This window comes from Staurois parvus, unplaced genomic scaffold (genome assembly GCF_062004578.1).
Source record: "Staurois parvus isolate SC_StPar_1 unplaced genomic scaffold, SC_StPar_1.0 ptg002385l, whole genome shotgun sequence".
NCBI classification, from domain to species: Eukaryota; Metazoa; Chordata; class Amphibia; order Anura; family Ranidae; genus Staurois; species Staurois parvus.
The window spans coordinates 21,473-49,442 of record NW_028320181.1 but is presented as its reverse complement, the minus strand read 5'-3'; the positions used below and the strand labels follow the sequence as shown (position 1 = coordinate 49,442).

The 27,970-nt window shown below is 44.8% G+C and overlaps 1 protein-coding gene and 1 pseudogene across 2 annotated transcripts; both read left to right on the top strand.

The window, feature by feature from the left end:
- Window positions 1-1,199: 1,199 nt before the first annotated feature.
- LOC149431142 (tyrosinase-like) lies at window positions 1,200-25,106 on the top strand. Of its 2 annotated transcripts, none has more exons than XM_089665868.1 (5): window positions 1,200-1,265; window positions 10,794-11,585; window positions 13,944-14,157; window positions 20,678-20,816; window positions 24,782-25,106. In XM_089665868.1, exons 1-5 carry the CDS (start codon window positions 1,263-1,265, stop codon window positions 24,960-24,962), a joined length of 1,329 nt encoding a protein of 442 aa, XP_089521994.1. In that variant the 5' UTR covers window positions 1,200-1,262; the 3' UTR covers window positions 24,963-25,106. The 2 variants fall into 2 exon arrangements, with proteins under 2 accessions (XP_089521994.1, XP_089521993.1); XM_089665867.1 differs by having other exon boundaries at window positions 1,201-1,234.
- A 99-nt stretch (window positions 25,107-25,205) lies between these two features.
- LOC149431141 (uncharacterized) lies at window positions 25,206-27,277 on the top strand (annotated as a pseudogene).
- The last annotated feature ends 693 nt before the right edge of the window (window positions 27,278-27,970 follow it).

Here is a 27,970-nt window from a genome sequence, read left to right as displayed (position 1 = left end):
CCAGATGGAGGGAGATTATCAGTGGTCTTGTATGTCTTCCATTTTCTAATTATTGCTCCCACAGTTGATTTGTTCACACCAAGCTGCTTGCCTATTGCAGATTCAGTCTTCCCAGCCTGGTGCAGGTCTACAATTTTATTTCTGGTGTCCTTCGACAGCTCTTTGGTCTTCACCATAGTGGAGTTTGGAGTGTGACTGTTTGAGGTTGTGGACAGGTGTCTTTTATACTGATAACAAGTTCAAACAGGTGCCATTGATACAGGTAATGAGTGCAGGACAGAGGAGCCTCTTAAAGAAGAAGGTCCAGGTCTGTGAGAGCCAGAAATCTTGCTTGTTTGTAGGCGACCAAATACTTATTTTCCACCATAATTTGCAAATAAATTCTTTCCAGATCAGCCAATGAGATTGTCTGGATTTGTTTTCTCATTTTGTCTCTCATAGTTGAGGTCTCCCTATGATGCCAATTACAGGCCTCTCTCATCTTTGTAAGTGGGAGAACTTGTACCATTGGTGGTGACTGAATACTTTTTTGCCCCACTGTATATTAGTCCAGATAATGGGAAATGAAAATAATGTGATATCCTGTGGAACATTCCTTCTCCTGACTGAATTGTATAAGTTCTATTAACGTGGTACATATATCATTTCAGTCATTTCAGAAGGACTTATCTATAGGAAAGAAATATATTGCCTGCCTGAGATTCTTATATTTTATGAATACAAAGTGAAAGACGTCTTGGATTTCTGTGCTCAGATGGAAGGTCTATAAAATGGAAGAGATTCAACATCAGTTTCACCACAATAAAATTGTAATCTCTGAGAAGCCATAAAACACAGGAACAGCGCTTTTCTCTTGTATAATTGGCGCGTCGCAGCAAGCATTAAACAAATCAAAGCCACCATCACACTACATAATAAAATCACGGAGATAATCCATCCAAATCCAAACTTTAATCTAATTTCACAAAGTTGAGTGTCTGGAGAAAAGTGTTTGAAGTGAAACTTCTCTCAAGCAATAACTCTGTGAAATAGGCTTGCTCCGAATAATGACTAAGGTCAGCAATTAGTTGTCTGCCAGACTTTTCCATGTTCCCTCTAGTTCTTAGAGAGGGTGGGCAACGTTCGACACACCCAGCACCTCCCAGTCAAACATCTTATAAATTCAAGTGTCTCAGCATTATTATTTTCTGACAAAAGGATTGCTGCAGCTGGGAAGGTCCAACAAGAGATGCAGGTATAATGAATGGATCTCTTTTTTAATAATGGTAACTATTTTTTAACTTCAGATAATGTTAATCTGTATATGTCTCCTGCAAGCTTCCCTAAACATGGTTGGGGTTTTCTTTCTGGTTTCTTTCTGATGTTTTGTATGCACAAGGGGAGGGGGTATGGGTAAGGGTAGGGTTCAGAAGTGACTCCAAGTGGTCTTTACACAGAAATGCTTTTGAAAATAGTAAAAACTGTTAACACAGGAAAAGGACAATTATTCCTTCAGCTGGAAGCTCAGTCCACCCAATATGGACATTCCCGTGTTTTCTAGATGTTGGAGGGAAATTCCTGATGGCTTCATAAATCTGTTTTAGCTTCCAGTTCTTTTCATGTTTACTTCTACTCATATACCTAGTTTATGGTAATATGTCTTTTATGGATATCAGATCTGTAGGAGGAGATGAATGGTGAACTGGTCACAGAATATATCAGATGCCCCCAGCCCCTGTAGGCTTGAAAGATGCTAAATGGGCATTGGAGAGACACAGAGATGTTCAAAGTCTACATACCCTTCAGCTGGTTAATGGAGGCGCACCAGGCTTCCTGCTAGATTTTTTAATGTTTCTTCTAGCTAGAATGAGGTGATGGCAGAGAGCAGAAGAACTGAGATGCCAAGGTGGGATGGAATATGACTGGACACCATGGTGGTGACACTCAACCCACTGATTTTACCTGTAAGTAAAATATCAACTTTGTGTGGAGTAATTCATTTTGTCCACCATAAATCACTCTCACTGTATGTAGATTCTGGAAACAGTCTCATTTTGAAGAGTTTCCTTCCATACCATCACCCTGCCATGCCCTGCCCCATCTTAATGCAGTTTTGTCATTTTAGCCCTGAGCCAACTTGGATGATCAATGATATATTCTTGGAAAATAATGTGTCCTATTTCTATTTATACAATCTTGTTATTTGTTGATCGATCGATGTAGTGTACCCATTAGGTGTCTTGTTGTCTCTCATAGAGGGAACTGAGTAACCAATCAGAATGGTGACCAGTTACAATTGACAATTATACTCTTTCAGAGGTTAGACATCTACCTTACCGGTCAGTTTTCCAGTATTTTTGGATATTCTCTACACCCACTGTGCCTCAGACGCTTACTGGTTATATTGCTTCACTGATACCAAATAGCACAAAATAATGGCCAAAAAATTACCACTGCATTGGGTACCATTCAACTCATAGATACAACCTTCAAACTTATTCTCATAGTCAAAACATCATATAGCAACTATAGAAGGAATATACAGTTGTGTTCAAAATAATATCCGTGTGTTGAAAAAAGTGACTAAAGCTGCAAATCCTTCTAATCCTTTTCTTTCCATTCACACAAATGCATTGGGAACACGACACATTCTATTCCAAATCACAACATGAAGAAAAATACATCAAATTTGTGTTGTTCCTCCAAAAAAATGGAAGAAAAGTGAATATTAGACGGTTCAAAAAAAATGGCCGTGTTTGTATTCTTCTTTACAAACTCCAACATTCACTATATAAACTGAGAAATGTTTGAAGATTTTGCTTTCCTTTGAATGACTTCATGAATATTTGGTTGTAGTCGCACTGTTTCTGAGAACTGCTGTACATCTGTGTTGCATGGAGTCCCCCAACTTCTGGCCCCTGTGATCAGGTATTCCAGCCCAGGATGATTGGACCACATTCCACAGTTCTTCTCTATTTCTTGGTTTGGCCTCAGAAACGGCATTTTTGATGTCACCCCACAAGTTTTCTATTGGATGAAGATCCGGGGCTTGGGCTGGCCACTCCATAACGTCCATCTTGTTGGTCTGGAACCAAGATGTTGCAGGTTTACTGGTGTGTTTGGGGTCGTTGTCTTGTTGGAACCCCCATTTCAAGGGCATTTCCTCTTCAGCATAAGGCAGCATTCTGATGGATTCAAACTGATCCATGATCCCTGGTATGCGATAAATAGGCCCAACACCGTAGTATGAGAAACATCCCCATATCATGATGCTTGCACCACCATGCTTCACGGTCTTCACAGTGTACTGTGGCTTGAATTCAGTGTTTGGGGGTCGTCTGACAAACTGTCTCCGCCCACTAGACCCAAAAAGAACAATCTTACTGTCATCAGCCCACAAAATGTTGCGCCATTTCTCTTTAGGGCAGTCAATGTGCTCTTTGGCAGATTGTAACCTCTTCAGCACACGTCTTTTTCCCAACAGTGGGACTTTGCGGGGACTTCTTGCAGATAGCTTGGCTTCACATCGGCGTCTTCTAATTGTAACAGTCCTCACAGGGAACGTCACACCTTCTTTCATCTTCCTGGAGCTGATTGTTGGCTGAGTCCTCACAGGGAACGTCACACCTTCTTTCATCTTCCTGGATCTGATTGTTGGCTGAGTCTGCCCCATTTTGGCTATTCTTCTCTCTATTCCAATGGTAGTTTTTCGCTTTCTTCCTCGTCTTTCAGGTTTTGGTTGCCATTTTAAAGCATTTGCCATCATTTTAGCTGAGCAGCCGATCATTTTCTGCACTTCTTTATATGTTTTCTCCTCTCCAATCAACTTTTTAATCAAGGTACGCTGTTCTTCTGAACAATGTCTGGAACCACCCATTTTCCTCAGAATTTCAGAGAGAAATGCACTGTAACCAGCATGTCCAACATTTGCTGCCTTCCTTCCTTAAATAAGGGCAGTCATTACCACCTGTTTATCAAAGAATGAATGACCTCACTAATAGAACTCCACACGGCTATTATTGTGAACACGCCCCTTTCAATGAGTGATTCAATGACACAGAATCAGCAGCATGCATGTCATGACTGTCGGGTCTGTTGGATTTCTATGACTCTACTACACCTGCTAGGAAATTATCTGCCATGTAGAAATATCATTTCCACCAAAAACAGGGATTGATCCGGTTAGTGATGTCTGACTGATAGTATTTTCAACACAACTGTATATCAGTAAAGTGTCAGCAGCCACTTCAGTTTCATATCCACCAGGAAGTAGAAACCCGGCCCAGTAAGAAATATTGAGAACTATTTTATAGAGTACAAAGTAACGTGCCATGTACATACATCAACCAGAGTTCAACACATACACTGTACTGCACGCCTGCCTTTCCACACACATGAACTTTAATGGATCCCCAGTCTTAGTCCGTAGGGTTCAATATTGAGTTGGCCCCGCCCTTTCCACACACATGAACTTTAATGGATCCCCAGTCTTAGTCCGTAGGGTTCAATATTGAGTTGGCCCCGCCCTTTCCACACACATGAACTTTAATGGATCCCCAGTCTTAGTCCGTAGGGTTCAATATTGAGTTGGCCCCGCCCTTTCCACACACATGAACTTTAATGGATCCCCAGTCTTAGTCCGTAGGGTTCAATATTGAGTTGGCCCCGCCCTTTCCACGCACATGACCTTTAATGGCCCCCCAGTCTTAGTCCGTAGGGTTCAATATTGAGTTGGCCCCGCCCTTTCCACGCACATGACCTTTGATGGCCCCCAGTCTTAGTCCGTAGGGTTCAATATTGAGTTGGCCCCGCCCTTTCCACGCACATGACCTTTAATGGCCTCCCTGTCTTAGTCCGTAGGGTTCAATATTGAGTTGGCCCCGCCCTTTCCACGCACATGACCTTTAGTGGCCTCCCAGTCTTAGTCCATAGGGTTCAATATTGAGTTGGCCCCACCCTTTGCAGCCTTCTGGGAAGGCTGTCCACAAGGTTTAGGAGGGTGTCTATGGGAAGGCTGGACCATTCTTCCAGAAGCACATTTGTCAGGTCAGGCACTGATGTCGGGGGAGGAGGCCTGGCTCGCAGTCTCCGCTCTAATTCATCCCAAAGGTGTTCTATGGGGTTGAGGTCAGGACTCTGTGCAGGACAGTCAAGTTCCTCCACCCCAAACTGGCTCCTCCATGCCTTTATGGACCTTGCTTTGTGCACTGGTGGGCAGTCATGTTGGAACAGGAAGGGGCCATCCCCAAACTCCTCCCACAAAGTTGGGAGCATAAAATTGTCCAAAATGTTGCCTTAAGAGTTCCCTTCACTGGAACTAGGGGGCCAAGCCCAACCCTTAAAAAACACCCCCACACCATAATCCCCCCTCCACCAAACTTTACACTTTGCACAATGCAGTCAGGCAAGTACCGTTCTACTGGCCACCACCAAACCCAGACATGGCCATCGGATTGCCAGACAGAGAAGTGTGATTGGTCACTCCAGAGAACACGTCTCCCCTGCTCTAGAGTCCAGTGGCGGCGTGCTTTACACCACGGCATCCGACGCTTTGCATTGCACTTGGTGATGGAAGGCTTGGATGCAGCTGCTCGGCCATAGAAACCCATTCCATGAAGCTCTCTACGCACTGTTGTTGGGCTCATCTGAAGGCCACACCAAGTTTGGAGGTCTTTAGCTATTGACTCTGCAGACAGTTGGTGACTTCTGCGCACTGTGCGCTTCAGCATGCGCTGACCCCGCCCTGTCATGTGACGTGGCCTACCACTTGGTGGCTGAGCGGCTGTTGTTCACAGTTGCTTCCACTTTGTTATAATCCCACTAACAGTTGAGCGTGGAATATTTAGTAGCCAGGAAATGTCACGGATGGACTTATTGCCCAGGTGGCCACCTATCACGGGACCACGCTTGGAGTCACTGAGCTCCTGAGAGCGACCCATTCTTTCATCAATGTTTGTAGAAGCCGTCTGCATGCCTAGGGGCTTGATTGTATACACCTGTGTTCATGGAGGGGATTGGAACACCTGAATCACATGATAGGGAGGGGATTGGAACACCTGAATCACATGATATGGAGGGGATTGGAACACCTGAATCACATGATTGGGAGGGGATTGGAGCACCAGAATCACATGATATGGAGGGGATTGGGACACCTGAATCACATGATATGGAGGGGATTGGAACACCTGAATCACATGATATGGAGGGGATTGGAACACCTGAATCCAGTGATTGGGAAGGGATTGGAACTCCTGAATCACATGATATGGAGGGGATTGGAACACCTGAATCCAGTGATTGGGAAGGGGGGCCCAATACTTTTAGCAATATAGTGTATGTAAAGATCATGAGGCCACCAAATAATGTCTTCATTCCCTGTATACAATGAAAATCCAACAAGGAGGAAAGGAAAATATAGAGCAGTGATAGAAGAAAAATAAAAACCACACAGCAATCACAAGAAAAATAAGAGAGGCAATGGAAGCCACACGAGAAGGCGACTCGATCACCACGTCAGATCACTTTTATCTTTTCCTTTCTTTCATTGGGCACCAGAAATAAAAATGTAATTTGGAGCATAATCCTTACCTCTTTCATATTTTTACATAGTTAGTCTGGTTGAAAAAAGATGCATCCAGTTAAACCAACAGAAGAAAGAAAAATGATATACAATCCTATATACACAATCCAATACCTGCAAAAGATCCAGAGGAAGGAAAAAACCCCCCAATGATGTATGATCCAATGTGCTCCACCAGGGGAAATAATTCCACCCTGATCCCCCAAGAAGCAATCGGATAATACCTGCATTCCATTTACCTATAAATGTTTGTATCTCTTTATATTATGTGTATATTTGAAATGATCCAGGCCTTTCTGAACACAATCATTAGTTCTTCAGGGAGTCTATTCCACATTTTCACAGCTCTTACTTTGGAGAAACCTTTCTGTATTTTGAGGTTAAATTTCTTTTCCTCCAGACATAAAAAAATGCCACCTTGTTCTCTGTGATGACCTCAGGATGAATAACTACACCGAGTTCAATATATGGACCACCTATACATGGTGATCATATCCCCCCTTATGTATTATACATGGTGATCATATCCCCCCTTATGTATTATACATGGAGATCATATCCCCCCCTTATGTATTATACATGGAGATCATATCCCCCTTATGTATTGTACATGGAGATCATATCCCCCCCTTATGTATTATACATGGAGATCATATCCCCCCCTTATGTATTATACATGGAGATCATATCCCCCTTATGTATTATACATGGTGATCATATCCCCCCTCATGTATTATACATGGTGATCATATCCCCCCCTTATGTATTATACATGGAGATCATATCCCCCCTTATGTATTATACATGGAGATCATATCCCCCTTATGTATTATACATGGAGATCATATCCCCCCCTTATGTATTATACATGGAGATCATATCCCCCCTTATGTATTATACATGGAGATCATATCCCCCTTATGTATTATACATGGAGATCATATCCCCCCTTATGTATTATACATGGAGATCATATCCCCCTTATGTATTATACATGGAGATCATATCCCCCCCCTTATGTATTATACATGGAGATCATATCCCTCCTTATGTATTATACATGGAGATCATATCCCCCCCTTATGTATTATACATGGTGATCATATCCCCCCCTTATGTATTATACATGGAGATTATATTCCCCCTTATGTATTATACATGGAGATCATATCCCCCCCTTATGTATTATACATGGTGATCATATCCCCCCCTTATGTATTATACATGGTGATCATATCCCCCCTTATGTATTATACATGGAGATCATATCCCCCCTTATGTATTATACATGGAGATCATATCCCCCCCTTATGTATTATACATGGAGATCATATCCCCCCTTATGTATTATACATGGAGATCATATCCCCCCCTTATGTATTATACATGGAGATCATATCCCCCCTTATGTATTATACATGGAGATCATATCCCCCCTTATGTATTATACATGGTGATCATATCCCCCCTTGTGTATTATACATGGTGATCATATCCCCCCTTATGTATTATACATGGTGATCATATCCCCCCCTTATGTATTATACATGGAGATCATATCCCCCCCTTATGTATTATACATGGAGATCATATCCCCCCTTATGTATTATACATGGAGATCATATCCCCCCTTATGTATTATACATGGAGATCATATCCCCCCTTATGTATTATACATGGAGATCATACCCCCTTATGTATTATACATGGAGATCATATTCCCCCCTTATGTATTATACATGGAGATCATATCCCCCCTTATGTATTATACATGGAGATCATATCCCCCCCTATGTATTATACATGGAGATCATATCCCCCTTATGTATTATACATGGAGATCATATCCCCCTTATGTATTATACATGGAGATCATATTCCCCCCTTATGTATTATACATGGAGATCATATCCCCCCTTATGTATTATACATGGTGATCATATCCCCCCCCTTATGTATTATACATGGAGATCATATCCCCCCTTATGTATTATACATGGTGATCATATCCCCCCCTTATGTATTATACATGGAGATCATATCCCCCCTTATGTATTATACATGGAGATCATATCCCCCCTTATGTATTATACATGGAGATCATATCCCCCCCCTTATGTATTATACATGGTGATCATATCCCCCCTTATGTATTATACATGGTGATCATATCCCCCCTTATGTATTATACATGGAGATCATATCCCCCCCTTATGTATTATACATGGAGATCATATCCCCCCCTTATGTATTATACATGGAGATCATATCCCCCCCTTATGTATTATATATGGAGATCATATCCCCCCTTATGTATTATACATGGAGATCATATCCCCCCTTATGTATTATACATGGAGATCATATCCCCCCCTTATGTATTATACATGGAGATCATATCCCCCCCTTATGAATTATACATGGAGATCATATCCCCCCTTATGTATTATATATGGAGATCATATCCCCCTTATGTATTATACATGGAGATCATATCCCCCCCTTATGTATTATACATGGAGATCATATCCCCCCTTATGTATTATACATGGAGATCATATCCCCCCTTATGTATTATACACGGAGATCATATCCCCCCTTATGTATTATACATGGAGATCATATCCCCCCTTATGTATTATACATGGAGATCATATCCCCCCTTATGTATTATACATGGTGATCATATCCCCCCTTATGTATTATACATGGTGATCATATCCCCCCTTATGTATTATACAGAGAGGATTTTGCTCGCTTTAGAGCCCCCAGCTTGGTATTGCATGCCATTATTAAGCAAGTGATCTACCAGAACCCCCAGATCCTTCTCCACCATTGACCCCCCAGATCCTTCTCCACCATTGACCCCCCACATCCTTTTCCACCATTGACCCCCCAGATCCTTCTCCACCATTGACCCCCCACATCCGTATCCACCATTGACCCCGCAGATCCTTGTCCACCATTTACCCCCCCCACATCCTTCTCCACCATTGACCCCCCAGATCCTTCTCCACCATTGACCCCCCACATCCTTATCCACCATTGACCCCGCAGATCCTTGTCCACCATTGACCCCCCCACATCCTTCTCCACCATTGACCACGCAGATCCTTCTCCACCATTGACCCCCCAGATCCTTCTCCACCATTGACCCCCCACATCCTTATCCACCATTGACCCCCCACATCCTTATCCACCATTGACCCCCCAGATCCTTCTCCACCATTGACCACCCCAGATCCTTCTCCACCATTGACCCCCCACATCCTTATCCACCATTGACCCCGCAGATCCTTTTCCACCATTGACCCCCCACATTCTTCTCCACCATTGACCCCGCAGATCCTTGTCCACCATTGACCCCCCAGATCCTTCTCCACCATTGACCCCCACATCCTTCTCCACCATTGACCCCCCAGATCCTTCTCCACCATTGACCCCTCACATCCTTATCCACCATTGACCCCCCAGATCCTTCTCCACCATTGACCCCCCACATCCTTATCCACCATTGACCCCGCAGATCCTTGTCCACCATTGACCCCCCCCCCCAGATCATTCTCCACCATTGACCCCCTTGTTGTACCCCCCCTTGAATGTATGATGCATATTCTTATATTTCTGGATCATATCAATTGTGAGCCAATGTGGATCATCTGGGGGGTGTCAGTACCACGCCCATTATGGACAAGAGCCCCCCCATGCTCCTTTGTATACACAGAGCTGAAGAAGAGATTTCATACATTGGCCTTCTCTTTGTCCCCAGTCCCCCCCCCCTCTTGATGGTTCTGTAAAGGGCCTACATGCTCATATTGTCTATTTATGTAAATGATAAATTCTGCTCAAACCAGCTGAAGAACAATTCAAAAATATATTTTCCAGTGTCCAATTCTCTGCCTTTGGAGGGATTAGAACTACCTGTAAAGGGGTTGCTGGCAGGTTAATATTACATATTCTTGGCTATCTTTTTAAAACCATATTTAACAGTTGTATTATGTCCATGAGCTGTGGTTTGGTATTTAACTATTAATGCTTTTTGATATTCAGATTTAAGTGGCTACTGCAATGCTCACGTTCAGTAGCACTAACCCCCTTCCCCCACTCTATATACTTGATGCATGGTTCAAGCTATTATTCTTCCATTGGTGCTTCTATTTAATGTCTTCTATTAGAAATATTTGCAGATTTAATATTGACCGTCTGATAATGTCTGTCCCTCCATCCACAGGGAGTCATGCTGAACCTCATCGTCCTCCTGGCACTCTGCCTCTCTGCTGTGGACGGCCAGTTCCCACGAGTCTGCTCTACAGAAGCCGCCTTTCACACCAAGACTTGTTGTCCACTTTGGAAGGACAAAAGCCCATGTGGTTTATTTTCAGGCCGAGGAAGATGTAGAAACTGGTCCAATTTACCTGGAAAAGAGCTTCCCCTAACTAATGACGATCGTCTGGACTGGCCAAGGTTCTACTATGAGAATACTTGTGAGTGCAATGGAAACTACAGTGGCTTTGACTGCGGGGACTGTATATTTGGACATTATGGAGAGAAATGTGACCGGAAAAAAATGGTAGTGCGGAAGGAGATACGGGAACTGACCTTTCTAGAGCAGAAAAGATTTTTCAGTTACTTGGCTCTAGCAAAGACCACCAAAAGCCAAGACTTTGTTGTCCTGAGCACCGGAGACAGGTTCCACCGGGAGACTTACCGCTTTGTAGATGCCCCTCTGTATGATGTGTTTGTGTGGATGCATTATTATTCCATGAAAGCAATCCTAATAAACAGTACATTTAATCCTAATAAAAACTTTGCCCATCAAGGCCCAGTATTTCCAGGATGGCATCGCCTAAATCTCCTCTTCCTGGAGAGACAAATCCAGCTGATGACGGGAGATGAAGATTTCGCTATTCCATACTATGACTGGAGGGGAGAGAAGAACTGCTCCATCTGTACAAATGAACTGCTGGGAACCAATGATGCTCAGGGTGTCCTTAACCCATATTCTCACTTCTCTTTCTGGAAGGTGAGTTGCCCTCTGCTATACCTCTACTGTAATGGTGGAAGTTCAGCCAAATATAAGAGATCCACAATCCAAATACAAGATCACTCCCCAAAGATTTTCAGCTCCAGATAAGATTTATTGTAACAACAGCATGCTGCTTACTCCTACCCAAAGCCATGCCCCAACATGTTTCACCACAACAGGGCGAAGTCATGGAGATAGTGAGTAGTGAAGGGGAACAAATCTAAGCACTCCCAGAGGGTCTAATTAGACACAGCAATACCCCATCCAAAAACTGACCCTTAAAAATATTCAAGGGTGCATGGGAGTGGTATATTATTATTCTGCTGGAAAATCACATATCTGGTGGTGTACATGACTTGGTGAATAGGGTGTAGAGTAGATCAATGGGTCAGCATCCTCAATACATCCCACTTATAGAAAAAATCTTAATTCAAAATTAAAAGTGTAAACCAAAAAAATAGTAACAATAAAAACATTTCCCCTCTGATCAATAGTGACTTCCCATCTAAATATATTATATTAAAGTGTTACTAACCCCACATCATAAAAACTATCAATACATGATGTATTACATGCTGTTCATACTCAGTCACTGTGAGATTCATTTCTATATTCTGCAAAATACCTGGTTGATCCTGCTGTTCTCCCCCATCTGCCCATTTCCCCAATTCAGCTAGGGATTTTGCAGCTGTAGAGGCAACTCTGCACATGCTCAGTTTTCAGTGCGTTTCCATGCTGAGCATTTCCTATCTGTTACATCTAAGAAGCCCATGGGACCACAGAATCACACATATGGGCATATACACAGTGGTAGTGGTACATGACAGCCCACTCCCTCCCTCCTCCTCCATGTCCACTAACCAGCTAAAGAAAGTGGTGGCAGGATATTACATCTTGTTGGATGGAGGCTTCATCTCCCTGTTATTCTAATACACAGGCTGGGGGGGGGGGACAGCCTGTGATTGGCAGAAATCTGCCTACACCATGTTATTGACAAAAAATAAGGATTGTATTTCTAATATATATTTGCATGACAATTTGAGACAGTTTATTGATATTATTTATTTAGTTTTACTCGGTATCTTAAAGGCTGTTTTTTTTTTTATTTTGAACATGCCTCTCAGGGGATCGGGAAGGAATTTCTTCCCCCACTGAAGCAAATTGGATTATGCTTTATTGGGTTTTTTACCTTCCTCTGGATTAACTGTGGGTATAGGATAGTGTAAAAATGTTTTTTTTTCCCTTTTATTGGTTGAACTAGATGGACTTGTGTGGCTACCTATTTGGCTATGTGACCAGCAGCAGAAGACTAGAAGCTCCTCCTGCTTATGTTTCCCTGCAGACAGAATGGGAGAGAGCCGGGTCATGTGACAGCTGTATATTGGAAAAAGCTACTTAGATGTTTTTTCAATCAAAATAATTGCAGAGCCATCATCTATGTACAGAAATAGAAAGGGAATGTAAATTAAACAATGTGTGTTCAGTATATCTTTAACTTCAATATCATTTCTCAATACTCGATAGCTAATAATAATTTCTAATTATTCAAGCACAGGATGATAAAATCACTCATTTAAAATTCACATTCATGTGACTCTCCCATATGGAAGGAGAAAATAGAAAGGAGCTTCACATAAAGGGGAGGGGAATGGGTAGGGGGAGACAGGAAGGCAAGGAAAAGGGGAAGGGAAATGAGGAATGTAACCCCCCTATTCATCAGTGATATCTTACTTAGAATGAATCCCCTTTGAGGTCCAGAACACTTCTTTTGGCTAATATAGAGAACCTGCCCCCCCCCCCTCATGGGGCAGCCAACTCTCTCAATAATAATGTTGTCCCTAAGGGTCAGGTCGTCTAATTGAGAATCATGTTGTTCCTTGAAATGATTGGCCACATTGGTCTTTTTGTGGGACCTGATATTAGAGAGATGGCCATGTATCTGGTCATGTAATCTTGTGGTGGTTCTGCCTATATAATATTTATTGCATGTAATGCACCCATGACATCAATGAAATATCTCAGCAGTTGGCAGTTAACATTGTCCAATTCCCTAGACTCCACCATTCACATGTGATCAGATAACGGGAGCATCTCCCAGCAAGCAACCACTTGAACAGAAGGTAGCACCACACATGAATACATTTCCATAAAACATCATCCTGACACTTTTCCTCAAATCTGTACTCTGAGAAATCTTGTCTACAAATGGAAGAGGGTGGAAGAGTTCAGCGACTGGTAACTGAAATGGGCAGATTATTTTTGTTACCTTAATTTGGGATAAGGACAAGAAAAAGCTTGTGCTGAAATGTTTCAAGTTGTAACTATTTTATTCCATGGCTGAAACTTTCTTTCTAGTCAGTCTGCAGTGGGTTTAATTTCCCTGATGAATACTGTCCATTGGCTGATTATGAAGAGAAAATGGAGAGATTACATAGGAAGCCAGGAGCTACTCCATATGCTCCCAGTCTGCCCTCCTTCCAAGATGTGGAGAACACCCTGAAACTGAGCAACTTTGACACCCCACCGTTCAATGACACGTCCTTATTCAGCTTCAGAAATGCCTTGGAAGGTGAGTCTAGTATGTTCTGTGCCCGCTGCCCGATGAATCTTATCAGTAAGTGTTAAATTAAAAGACCTAATAGAAGAATAAAAACTGCTGTGAGGACATCATGCTCAAGAGGAAGGAGGTGGATATCTTTGTACTTTAACTCTGCTCACGTCACCAAAGGTCAGAGACGTTGGTATGTGATAATAGGGATTGGTAGACAAGTGCCCATCCCAATATAGCAACCTGTTCCTAATAGAGACACACTCTTGGGTCTGATCTAAGTGTAGCACTACCCCCTTAGGGGTCGCTGAGTTATTTTCGGGTCCCTGTCACTCTGGACCCCGTTCTGAAAGCCCAACCCCTGCTGACACCACAGTATTCTCTTGACCATAGTAAATTACCACCAGAAAGTAGACTCACACACAGATTAGAGAAAAATGATGTGAGGTCTATATTAACCTCTTTGCGCCGGCCGCACGCAAATGTGCCTCCTGGAGTCTGGGCCTTGACGCCGAGCAGCCGCACATTTGTGTGCAATTAAGAAAAACATATGTGCTGAGAGCGCGCGCCCTGCGTGCTTCCAGCACACATGTCCGGTACTCATGGAAAGGTCCTGATCTTCTCTTTCGATCGGGACCTTTCCCAATCCTGTGACCGCCGTAACATCGAATCACGGCAGTCACATGACCCTAAAACCCGCCCCATCTCCCCGCTTCTGAAACCCTTAAAGGGCTGGGAGGCACTGGCGCCAAGGGGTTAAACTTCAATGTATGCTTGGTTAACCTGTGCAAAGTAGTACTGGTATGTGCTAATGACAATGGTGGTAGAGGCTCCTGGTATGTGCTAATGACAATGGTGGTAGAGGCTCCTGGTATGTGCTAATGACAATGGTGGTAGAGGCTCCTGGTATGTGCAAAGGCAGTTGTCACTCTTATCAACTCTAAGCAAAGAAACAACTCAATCAGCAGAATCTCAAACAGTTTTAGCAGGCCTGCTTTTCAGAATTTAACCCAATATCTCCAGCCTGAGGTGTTTTATTTAGTCCCCAGTGAGCAAGGAGAACTATCAACGGGTGGACTAGCTCCCTTTGGGCCCTCAGATTCTGACCCAGCTGGTGCACAAGTGGGAAGAGATGTAGGTGACAGTTCCTCAAAGGAATAATAATAGGAAAGGAAAGAGAAAGGGCAAGTACTTTCCCTTAGAGTGGCACTTGATTTAGGTGGTGCCTCTTTAAGGCACTGGGCAAGTGGTAGATTTAAGGCAAGTAAGGTGTCAAAAGCTGGCAGAAGTGTTTGTTCTCAAAGGCAACTCCTCTCCGAGCTGGAAGGACTAATGACAATGGTGGTAGAGGTTCCTTTAAGAGGGTAGGCTGATATTTAAGGGAACACTGATGTGGTCTGACCTGCAGAAGGAGTGCACTGCGGTCAGCTCTGATGATTGGACTGTGATGCAAATGTGGCCCCCACAAGCTATCTGGTCTCACTTGCAGCATTACGTCTGGTCACCGCGTTCCAGGTCACCTACTGGCAGACTGTCTTGCTGAACAGGGCGGCAAGGCTAGCGGTTAGGGACTCCTCCTTGCCTTTCTTCTCTTTAGCTCTGTTGCCTGGTCCGGTTCTCCGGCAGTCAGCACAACTCTCTCTCTGTCCCTGCTCTCCATCTCTCTCCCAGGCTCCTGTATATATCTGCCTCCACCCACATGTCAGCTCCTCTGGGAAATGTAGTCCTCTTTTACATGGCTTCCCAACAAAGTCCTGCGGTTCAGCATACAAGGTCCATGGGGCTGCTCTGCAGAGTGTGAGTGCCAATGAATTTCAGGTCACTGCCATCTTGTGTTTGTTTTACCATCCTGCAACTGATATTATAGCAGGGTGTTACATAAGTGGAATGGTGTGAAATTCTTTTCAGGTATGTTCTTTCCTCAATGTTCCGGATTAGTTTGGTTTGGCTGATCAGGCTGGTTATGGCTTCAGTAGTAAGCTGGTGCTTCCAGGGTGTCTGTGTGAATTTTCAGCCTGGCTTGCAATGCAGATTTCCTGTGTTACCCTAGTTCACATTTGTGCAGGTGGTGCCGCTGAAGATCCGCACCAAAATCCACCCGCACAGAGGAATGTGGACCCGTGGGGAGGTTCCATTAATTCTACTGGCACGCCGCCCACATTGGAAATTGCAACTGTACTGAGAACCGAGGTTCCCGTGTGTGCTGCGTTTTCCAAAGAAGTGCAGGGACTCCTTCCCTGCGGGTCTCGGGGCACGGGAGTCCATTCACATGAGATGTGGAGATATGAACCTAGCCTTAGTGTCAGCACTGTGATTGCTCAAAGCAGCTAGCTAGGCTGCCTGGGTGGGTAGAGGTTAAGCCAGGTTCTTAATTCTCCTGGGCTTTTCTGGGCTCTGTCCCCCATCCTGAGCTGAAAATAAAAAGAGGAAGGGCTCTGCTCAGAGCTTTGAGCCATGGCCTGCATGGGAAGGAGAGGCTCAGCAGGAAGATGTAACCATCAGCAACATACTTCTTGGGGACGTTCCTCTGGATCCAGGACTCTTCCACTGTATGGTCCTTAGAAGGTATGCCTTGGGCAACCTATGTTTAGTTAGTTAGGGGATGACTGTTATTGCACTTCTGGACTGTACTGTTGAGAATGCTCAGTAAACTTCAATTAACCATTTCCTGCCTGGTCTGAAGTTACTGCAAAGGGGTACATGGTGGTATAATGAGTATCACAAAGAGCAGGGCCTGTTACACACGAGGTGAAGGAGGAAGAAATGCAGTTGCTAAGAGTAACCAACACAAGGGAATGATATGGCAGCCAGACAGCGGGAGTACATTACCGGCAACGGTGATGGCTTCCCTGAATAGTGAGTGGAACAATGTGATGTTTCCCTTCTGAGTGGTCAGTATCCCAGATAACTGAGACCCCATCCGTGTGGCAGAGACCCTATGGACCTAGCCCTGGGTACAAAAGGACAAAAGGAAAGACAAGAGCGCAAACCCCATAGTACAGCCCCAGAAATAGAGGCCTCTGGATGTAGCCGATGTTCACACAGTACATGGCCGCGTTTCCAAGCTTCGTCCTCAGCCACAACCCGAATTGGACTGGTGCTCTGCGCTGTGGTTTTTTTGGTCCCCCATAGCTCAGTGAATCCAGTCGGTAAATGAAGAGTAAACCAAATTAAGTCATGCACACAGGAGGTGTCATGGCGGAACCTGTATTCTATCATTGGGAGTGAGATGATAGGAAAGCTGAATTGGTGGGATGGAACACAAGCTCAGCACTACCCCCTTAGGAATCGCTGAAGATTTGGGTCTCCCTATAGTCCTCCACAGCTCAGTGAATCCAGTGGGTACATGAAGAGTAAACCAAGTTAAGTCATTCACACAGGAGGTGTCATGGCGGAACCTGTATTCTATCATTGGGAGTGAAGTGATAGGAAAGCTGAACTGGTGGGATGGAACACAAGCTCAGCACTATTCCCTTAGGAATCGCTGAAGATTTGGGTCTCCCTATAGTCCTGCACAGCGAGGCAACATGCATTTTTCACAGACTTGCATCGAGGAGACAGTAAACAATCCTTGAGCTCGTTTTTAGGTTTTAATAGGGGAATTGAAGTTGGATGGGGTAAAGGGTGCATGGGGTACCCAAGGGAACTGCAAACTCAGGACAACTTCCTGGCAACTACATACAAGTCTTTACACAGCAAAATCTCTTCGTAGAGAGCTCTCCAGCCTATCCTGGTGTACCACCCCAGATAATCCTCTTCAATCCAGCTGTCTGAGAAATCCCTGGGCAAGGGAATCCAAGGCCTGCCACTTCCTATCTACATGTCTGGCTGGTATTAATGGTCATTAAAGACACAATTGTCTATAGTGTTACCACCTGCTACTTCCTCTACATTTGATCCACCATAAAAAGAGAGGCGACTCTTTCACCATCTAGCGATCCTTTTTAGATCTTGCCATCCATAGCCACCCAATCTCCTCAACTGACACGAGTACAGCGATACTACAAGCTGCAGTAGAAAAACCAAACCTTGTCCATTTTCATCATCTTCAATGATCACCTTTTTAGGCTCATTTCTGTTTTCAGAATCATAGGAAATGGAGAATGGAGCCTTAACCAGCAAGCCGCCAAACTCTGAAAATACCCTGATAACTCCTTTTTCTGATTTAGTGAGGAGGTCATTCTGGGTGAGTTTTGGGCTCAGATCCTGTGAATCTTTGGAAGAGTGAATTGTAAACAGTGCATTTCTAGTCATTACTTAGGGATCTTTTCACCCAACATTCATACCAGCTTAACAGAAGATTCAGTTGGAAAAGCTGAATCTCAGATGAATACGTCAATGGACCCTTACTTGTATTGCACATCAGTGCACTTGATGAACAAGGACTGAACATTAACATGAGAACCTGGCATAAGTTATATATAAAACAAAGGAATTGGAATCATATAATTTGTGATAATGACATAGAGCATAATGCTAGAAATACTGTGCAGCCGCATCAATAACAATATAGATCACAAAATCATGTATTAGAATTATATGTCAGATCCCCCGCCCCAATACCGGCAATGGGCATTACTGGGGTGACAACGCAGCTCCCCCATAGATATAGATTGGTAATTGAATGTTGTCAGCCCAGGACAGGAAGCGTGTTACTGGTTGGGACTACTGCTTCATAACATCATTACATTTTGGGGTCCAGGCAAATCCTCAGTCTGTCAGTGTGGGCTTTTCCAACTATGACCAGCTTAAAAGAAATGGTCAGATTTGACAATCTCGTATGGAGTTTCATCGTCTCAATCTCATCTTAAATCTTTCATTCAGTGCTATTAACAGCTGGATTAACCATAAAGGGAGACATACAACCAAAGCTCTTTTGGCTGTACTTGTCTGGTGGATCACAGGAGGGCATTCATTCTGCATTCCTGTGACCCATTTTCAGCCAACAGCAGGCTAAGGTCCGCTGTCGGCAGACATCACTCAGCCGGTTCAGGCTGGGGAGAGAGCCTGACATTAATGTTGGGATCCACGAAGATCCCTGAACTGGCAGGTGGCTCAGCTTCTCAGCCATCCGCTGAAAGCCTGAGCCTGCCACTCCCTCCCCCTCCACAGCCCAGCTCTCCAGTCAGCGCTGTGGGGGGGGGGGGGCAGAGCAGACTTCTATGAAGTCTGTCCACCATATAGTTAGGGTTAGACAAAGCCCATACACTTCTATGAAGTTTGTCTACCATATAGTTAGGGTCAGACAAAATTTATACACTTCTATGAGGTTTGTCCACCATAGAGTTAAGGTTAGACAAAACCCAATAGACTTCAATAAGATGTGTTTACCATGGGGTTCTGGTTAGACAAAATCTATACACTTCTATGAAGTCTATCCACCATATAGTTCGGGTTAGACAGAGCCCATACACTTCTGTAAACGTTGTCCACCATAGAGTTAGGGTTAGACAAAATCCATAGACTTTAATAAGATGTGTTTACCATGGGGTTCAGGTTAGACAAAGTCCGTACACTTCTATGAAGTTTGTCTACCATGGGGCTTGGGTTAGACAAAGCCCATACACTTCTGTAAACTTTGTCCACCATAGAGTTAGGGTTAGACAGAGCCCATACACTTCTGTAAAGTTTGTCCACCAAAGAGTTATTGTTAGACAAAACCCATAGACTTCTACGAGGTTTGTCCTAGCAGAATGACTGTGTAAAATACTCCAGTTCTTTATACAAGGTCTGGGTAACAGGTATAAAATATGTATACTATTACAAAGATGCTCCCATAATATACAGTCTATGATGGTGTCTGCAAGAGCAGAGTGTATTGTTTTACGTATGTACCAGTGTGACCAAGTGAAGTCCAAGGGAAATGTTGGCATCCATTGGGTGCACTTCTTGTGTTGGTAGACATAAAAAGTGACAAGCAGATATACTGGAAGGAAGATTCAATGAACTGCCATGGCTCTCCACAGAAACATGGTAGTCGGGACTTGTAGTTCATTCATTCATGGGACACTGTCAATGAATGATGCAGCCGTGTGGGTGGAGCCCCGGGCGGCCACGCTATTTTTAAATAGTGGCAGCTTGTACGGGGAACGTCTCCCTGTACTTCTGTCACGGGTGGAGGGGGCAGCGGGCAGCAGCTGCAGCTAACGCTACAAACGGGTGGAACATGTAACATGTAACAAAGGTGAACTTGTCCTTTATTCTGGTCCTATACAGTGGGGGAACATTCAATTTGTTTCATCCACCTGAATTTTGTTTCTGTTAAGACATCCCTTTAATTTATAAGGATATCACATGCTATTGGCTGTCCCAGTGGTCACATGATTGGGTGCACACCCTGGTGGCTCACAGTCATAAATAGAGAGCAGGTGTGGTGACTCACAGAATCCATGACCACCATGGACACATATGTGTGGCATGTTGGCCTTAAAGCCCGCCCTCTTTGTTGCTGCACATATGTTACATGGTTGGCAAGAGATTAATAGCTGATAGAATCATTTCTGCTTGTTAAGAGTTAATGATGTTACTCTTTCTCTTGCAGGGTTCTTGTCACCAGATGGGAGGACATTGAAAAGAAGCATGCACAACCTGGTCCACATATATCTAGGAGGCACCATGTCCCAGATCCCCATCTCCAGCAATGACCCCATCTTCCTCTTACATCACAGCTTTGTTGATAAGTAAGATTCTTGTATAATATCTAGGCATGTTTTATTATTCAGGATTTATATAACACTGGCAGTTTGCACAGAGCGTTACAAAATAAATGGAGATAGCAAAGGGTTAGGGAAGTCCTGAGAGCTACAAACTAATGGAGGTGCAAGTGATACCAAAGGTAATAACTGTGAGGGATGCATTGATGCAAAAAGTAACAGTTCTGTTTTTAGGTGGAGGTGGGATAGGCTTGACTGAAGAGATCAGTTTTCAGGGATCACCTAAAGGTGGGCAGAATTGGGAATAGACAGACAGGTTGAGGTAAGGAGTTCCTGAGGATGAGAAAGACTCTGGAGAGTTCCAAGAGGTGAGCCCTAAAAAGATGACGAGGGAACTGGAGAGCAAGAGGTTTGGGGTGGAGCAGAGAGGACAGTTTGCTGACATTGTGAGATGAGGTTATTCGTGTACTTCAGAGCGGGACATTATATGTTCTAAGAATTACTTAAAATGTTGGTTGAGAGGACGCCAGCAGAGGGGTTGGGAGAGAGGGGTGGAGGACACTGAATGGAGGCCAGTGGAGGGATTGGGAGAGAGGGATGGAGGACACTGAATGGAAGTCAGCAGAGGGATTGGGAGAGAGGGATGGAGGACACTGAATGGAAGTCAGCAGAGGGATTGGCAGAGAGGGGTGGAGGACACTGAATGTAAGCCAGTGGAGGGATTGGCAGAGAGGGGTGGAGGACACTGAATGGAGGCCAGTGGAGGGATTGGCAGAGAGGGGTGGAGGACACTGAATGGAGGCCAGTGGAGGGATTAGCAGAGAGGGATGGAGGACACTGAATGGAGGCCAGTGGAGGGATTGTAAATATAATGTGAAAATGATATAAATATAATGTGAAAACAGAAAACACCCTCACTAATTCCAAATTGGAAAAAAAACTTTCAACCCCCTGAAAGCTTAAACTCAAATATATAGATCCAAACAGGAATCTACCCTCTTTCAATAAATAATCCAACTATTTGTGTAACAACAAAATATTCCCCATATAATTTCTACAAAATCATAAATCCAGTGTCTCTGTGATTTAAATCCAATAATATAAAGTCCAGTGTCTCAATAAAGAAGAAAAATAAAAATAAATGAAAAAGTATATTTCTTGCAGTGTTGATTGTTGTGAAGAACCTCAAAGATAAAGAAACTCACAATAGTGCATTACCATAATATCACACAAAAAAAAATAAAAAAAATAAAAAAAATATATATATATATATATACATATATATATATAAAACACATGCACACACAAATGTGTATCATAAAATTGTGCAACCTTTAGGTGAAAAAATATATATTAAACACTTGTGAAAACCTTCCAAAAGAGAAAGGTAATAAAACACTTGTGCTCATAAATTATACTTCAGAGCAGGATGTTATATGTTCTAAGAATTACTTAAAATGTTGGTTGAGAGGACGCCAGCAGAGGGATTGGCAGAGAGGGGTGGAGGACACTGAATGGACGCCAGCAGAGGGATTGGCAGAGAGGGGTGGAGGACACTGAATGGAGGCCAGTGGAGGGATTGGGAGAGAGGGATGGAGGACACTGAATGGAAGTCAGCAGAGGGATTGGCAGAGAGGGGTGGAGGACACTGAATGGAGGCCAGTGGAGGGATTAGCAGAGAGGGATGGAGGACACTGAATGGAGGCCAGTGGAGGGATTGGCAGAGAGGGGTGGAGGACACTGAATGGAAGTCAGCAGAGGGATTGGCAGAGAGGGGTGGAGGACACTGAATGTAAGCCAGTGGAGGGATTGGCAGAGAGGGGTGGAGGACACTGAATGGAGGCCAGTGGAGGGATTGGCAGAGAGGGGTGGAGGACACTGAATGGAGGCCAGTGGAGGGATTAGCAGAGAGGGATGGAGGACACTGAATGGAGGCCAGTGGAGGGATTGGCAGAGAGGGGTGGAGGACACTGAATGTAAGCCAGCAGAGGGATTGGCAGAGAGGGGTGGAGGACACTGAATGGAGGCCAGTGGAGGGATTGGCAGAGAGGGGTGGAGGACACTGAATGGAGGCCAGTGGAGGGATTGGCAGAGAGGGGTGGAGGATACTGAATGGAGGCCAGTGGAGGGATTGGCAGAGAGGGGTGGAGGACACTGAATGGAGGCCAGTGGAGGGATTGGCAGAGAGGGGTGGAGGACACTAAATGGAGGCCAGTGGAGGGATTGGCAGAGAGGGATGGAGGACACTGAATGGAAGTCAGCAGAGGGATTGGCAGAGAGTGATGGAGGACACTGAATGTAAGCCAGTGGAGGGATTGGCAGAGAGGGACGGAGGACACTGAATGGAGGCCAGTGGAGGGATTGGCAGAGAGGGGTGGAGGATACTGAATGAAGGCCAGTGGAGGGATTGGCGGGGGGGGGGGGTGGGTGGAGGACACTGAATGGAGGCCAGTGGAGGGATTGGCAGAGAGGGGTGGAGGGTTAACAGTTAATAGGGACCTTAACCCTATAGGACAGTCCACAAGTCCCAAACCTAACCCCATGGGACAGTCCACAAGTCCTAACCCTAACCCTATGGGACAGTCCACAAGCCCTAACCCTAACCCTATAGGACAGTCCACAAATCCTAACCCTAACCTTATGGGACAGTCCACAAATCCTGACCTTAACCCTATAGGACAGCCCACAAGTCCTAACCCTCACCCTATGGGACAGTCCACAAATCCTGACCTTAACCCTATAGGACAGCCCACAAGTCCTAACCCTCACCCTATGGGACAGTCCACAAATCCTAACCCTAACCCTATGGGACAGTCCACAAATCCTAACCCTAACCCTATGGGACAGTCCACAAATCCTAACCCTAACCCTATGGGACAGTCCACAAGCCCTAACCCTAACCCTATAGGACAGCCCACAAGTCCTAACCCTCACCCTATGGGACAGTCCACAAATCCTAACCCTAACCTTATGGGACAGTCCACAAATCCTGACCTTAACACTATAGGACAGCCCACAAGTCCTAACCCTCACCCTATGGGACAGTCCACAAATCCTGACCTTAACCCTATAGGACAGCCCACAAGTCCTAACCCTCACCCTATGGGACAGTCCACAAATCCTGACCTTAACCCTATAGGACAGCCCACAAGTCCTAACCCTAACCCTATAGGACAGCCCACAAGTCCTAACCCTCACCCTATGGGACAGTCCACAAATCCTAACCCTAACCTTATGGGACAGTCCACAAATCCTGACCTTAACCCTATAGGACAGCCCACAAGTCCTAACCCTCACCCTATGGGACAGTCCACAAATCCTGACCTTAACCCTATAGGACAGCCCACAAGTCCTAACCCTCACCCTATGGGACAGTCCACAAATCCTGACCTTAACCCTATAGGACAGCCCACAAGTCCTAACCCTATGGGACAATCCACAAGCCAGTACACCTTAGGGTTAGGATTTTCTGATCCCAGCTTTTGAAGGCTCACTCCAGGCTGTAAAACCGGTGCTGCAGCCTCTTCCCCCCCCATGCTGAGTGGTCACAGGTCCCCGCACTAACCCTAACTCTATAGGGCAGTCCACAGATCGCAGGTCCTCTGACATCATCATGTACAACACAGGGCCCATAGCTCTGCATTGGCTATGAGAACACTGTGGGACAGTTCACAGGCTGGAGCATAGGATAGAATGGGTATCATGTAAGTTAAACTGCTTTTTATGATACTCTAGACATAAAGGGCTTTTTAACCCTTGCAGTGCAGGGGAACCCTACTGTAGGGAGGATTTTTTCCACCAGAAATGGGTTTTAAATCCCAATTATTTTCTATGATGTTTCATCCAAGACTTTTCCCTAAATAACACAATGGTGGTCTGTAGGAGGGGGTTGTGTGTCTGATCATTATTATAAGGACTGTGATGTGGCTTTGATGGTCCTTTAGACTTTTATTTATTTCTAACCTATAATAATGATGATTTGCTTTCTGCAGAATCTTTGAATTGTGGATAGCCAGATATAATGCATCTCCAAGTACTTATCCTGACAACAATGAAATCGGCCATGGTCCAGATGACTGCGCCACACCGTACTTTCCATGCTTCAAAAACCGAGATCTTGTGCGCAAGGCGAAGATATTTGGATACCAGTTTTCTTCCTTCCATGTGAAATAGAAGATTGCAGCCAATTCCTGTACAGATATTATGTAGGACGGTGTATATGCGATCAGTTATTTATGATGACTCTTTTTTCATACTATGTACATTATTATAATAATGCTGTGCTTTGTGTTCTGGTAAAAGTGGAATTCTCCCAAATGTCGCGTATTATTCCAAAACACTGGGTAAATATTCACATAAAGTCTCTGCAGCAGCCAATCAGCAGCCAGGGACATGGAATCCTATGTGGGTAGAAACATGTCTGATATGTGGACTCCAAGCACCATGTTTGTGATAACAGGCATCCCATTGGACTCCTCTGGTCACCTGGTATACAACTCCATCCGGGGTTTAAATTTAATCTTCAGGATATCAGATCATTATTGCTTGGTGGGGCCCACTCCACTTCATCTACAGGATATCAGATCATCATTGCTTGGTGGGGCCCACTCCACTTCATCTGTAGGATATCAGACCATCATTGCTTGGTGGGGCCCACTCCACTTCATCTGCAGGATATCAGACCATCATTGCTTGATGGGGCCAACTCCACTTCATCTGCAGGATATCAGACCATCATTGCTTGGTGGGGCCCACTCCACTTCATCTACAGGATATCAGACCATCATTCCTTGGTGGGGCCCACTCCACTTCATCTACAGGATATCAGACCATCATTCCTTGGTGGGGCCCACTCCACTTCATCTACAGGATATCAGATCATCATTGCTTGGTGGGGCCCTCTCCACTTCATCTGCAGGATATCAGATCATCATTGCTTGGTGGGGCCCACTCCACTTCATCTGCAGGATATCAGACCATCATTGCTTGGTGGGGCCCACTCCACTTCATCTGCAGGATATCAGACCATCATTGCTTGGTGGGGCCCACTCCACTTCATCTGCAGGATATCAGACCATCATTGCTTGGTGGGGCTCACTCCACTTCATCTGCAGGATATCAGACCATCATTGCTTGGTGGGGCCTTCAGTCTGCTAATTAAGGGGATGGGTAATTGCTCACAGGTGATACAGGTCCTATATAGCTTGCTGTAGAGCTCACTCTGAGCATGCTCATTCTTGAGCTTGCCTTTATTTTGCTTGCTGGACCTTTGACTAAGTGGACATTTGATAAGTAGAGTTAAAAAACCGGAGCGGAAAACAGGAGATTATAAAAGGAGTCTACTGACCTGTAAGTGACATCTGATATTTCCTGTTAATATTGTACCTGAGATATGAAGTCTAGCGGGGTGTAAGGCTTTGTGTAGTGCACAGTGTGTCGCATGTATGCAGCAATGGAGCTACACCTCCTGGATGGACCCCGCTGCAACAGATCACCTCCAGGATGGACCCCGCTGCAACAGATCACCTCCAGGATGGACCCCACTGCGACAGATGTGAGCGGGTTGCCCTTCTGGAAATTCATGTTAGAGATCTGGAGGAGCAAGTTGCAACACTGGGCAGAACCAACAACCTGGAAAGGAGTCTTCTGCTCTCTGAGCAGGTAGCTAATGGGATTGATGTGGAGGGTGGAGGGGCTCATCAGGATTATCAGGTAGGAAGATGGGTTACTGTAATGAGAGGGAGTGGGAGGGGATCACATAAAAGGAAGGCTGGCCCTGGGTTTGAGCACCCAAACAGATTTGCCAAGTTTGGTGAAGATGTGGGGGTGGAAAGCTCAGGGGTGGCAGCCCTGGATGTCACTGCTATCCCTACCAGACGGGAGGGCAGACCATCTTGCAGGGGTGGTGAGGGTAGTGCAGAAAGGCCTAGACTGGGGGAGGGTAGTGCAGGAAGGCCTAGACAGCTGGTGGTAGAAGGGGATTCTATAATCAGAAGGACTGATAGAATAATTGGTCACCAGGATTGCCTCAACCGAATGGTTTGCGGCCTCCCTGGTGCCAGGGGTCGGCATGTGGTGGACCGGGTAGATAAATTACTGGGAGGGGCTGGGCATGACCCAGCTGTCTTGGTCCTTGGTTGAAGGGAAGGACCTCCAAGGTGATATTCTCTGAAATATTACCTGTGCCATGCGCAACTCAGGAAAGCATTTAGATTTCTAGAGCACTGGGCTGATATTTCATTGGGGTGCAACCTATATACTAGAGATGGTTGTCACCTAAATGGAAGGAGGTGTGCTGTGCTGGGGGAGGGGTTTATGGGAAGGCTGGAAGAGTATATAAACTAGGATGGAGGGGGGAGGGAGACTTAGATTATAATGGGGTAGACAGATCAGACAGGGGTCCGTTTTTATTGGGGTTAGCTATGACAGATGATAAGAAGGTTTCCATGTTACAAACAATCAGTGGAACTGGTACCATTTGTATGAAAATAAAAAATACACAAAATCCATGTGAACAAGATGTCAGTGAATGAACAAGATGTCAGTGAATGAAGGAGGTGTCAGTGAATGAACAAGGTGTCGGTGAATGAACAAGATGTCAGTGAATGAACAAGATGTCAGTGAATGAACAAGATGTCAGTGAATGGAAGTGTTTGTTCCCCAATGCCAGAAGTGTGCCCAGCACAATAGGTGAGTTGGAAGGTTTGGTGAATGAAGAGAACTAGGACTGAATTGGTATTGCTGAATCTTGGCTTCATTCCTCACATGACTGGGCCATTCATATTCCTGGCTAGGTTCTCTTTCGGAGAGACGGGGGAAATAGGAAAGGGGGTGGAGTCTGAAACAGGAAAGGGGTGGAGTCTGTCTCTATGTGAGAAGTGATCTCAGAGCGAGTGTGAAAGAGGACCTAGTTGATGGAGAGTGTGATGAGGCTGAAGTATTATGGGTGGAACTGCACATGGGGGGCGGTACTACAAAGGTAATCATTGGAGTTTGTTATAGGCCTCCCAGTGTTAATGAGGAGGTGGAGACTCAGCTCCTCCCACAGATGGAAAGGGCTGCAAGGGCTGGGACAGTGATAATAATGGGGGATGGTAACTACCCGGATAGTGACTGGAGTAATGGTACTGCAGGAACAATTAAAGGGCAACAATGTATAAACCTACTACAGGACAATTTTA

Excerpts from the sequence above, each read along its gene's own strand:
- LOC149431142 (XM_089665867.1), top strand. Across the intron at positions 11,586-13,943 it reads CTCACTTCTCTTTCTGGAAG|TCAGTCTGCAGTGGGTTTAA; the intron begins GTGAGTTGCCCT and ends CTTTCTTTCTAG. Across the intron at positions 14,158-20,677 it reads CTTCAGAAATGCCTTGGAAG|GGTTCTTGTCACCAGATGGG; the intron begins GTGAGTCTAGTA and ends TTTCTCTTGCAG.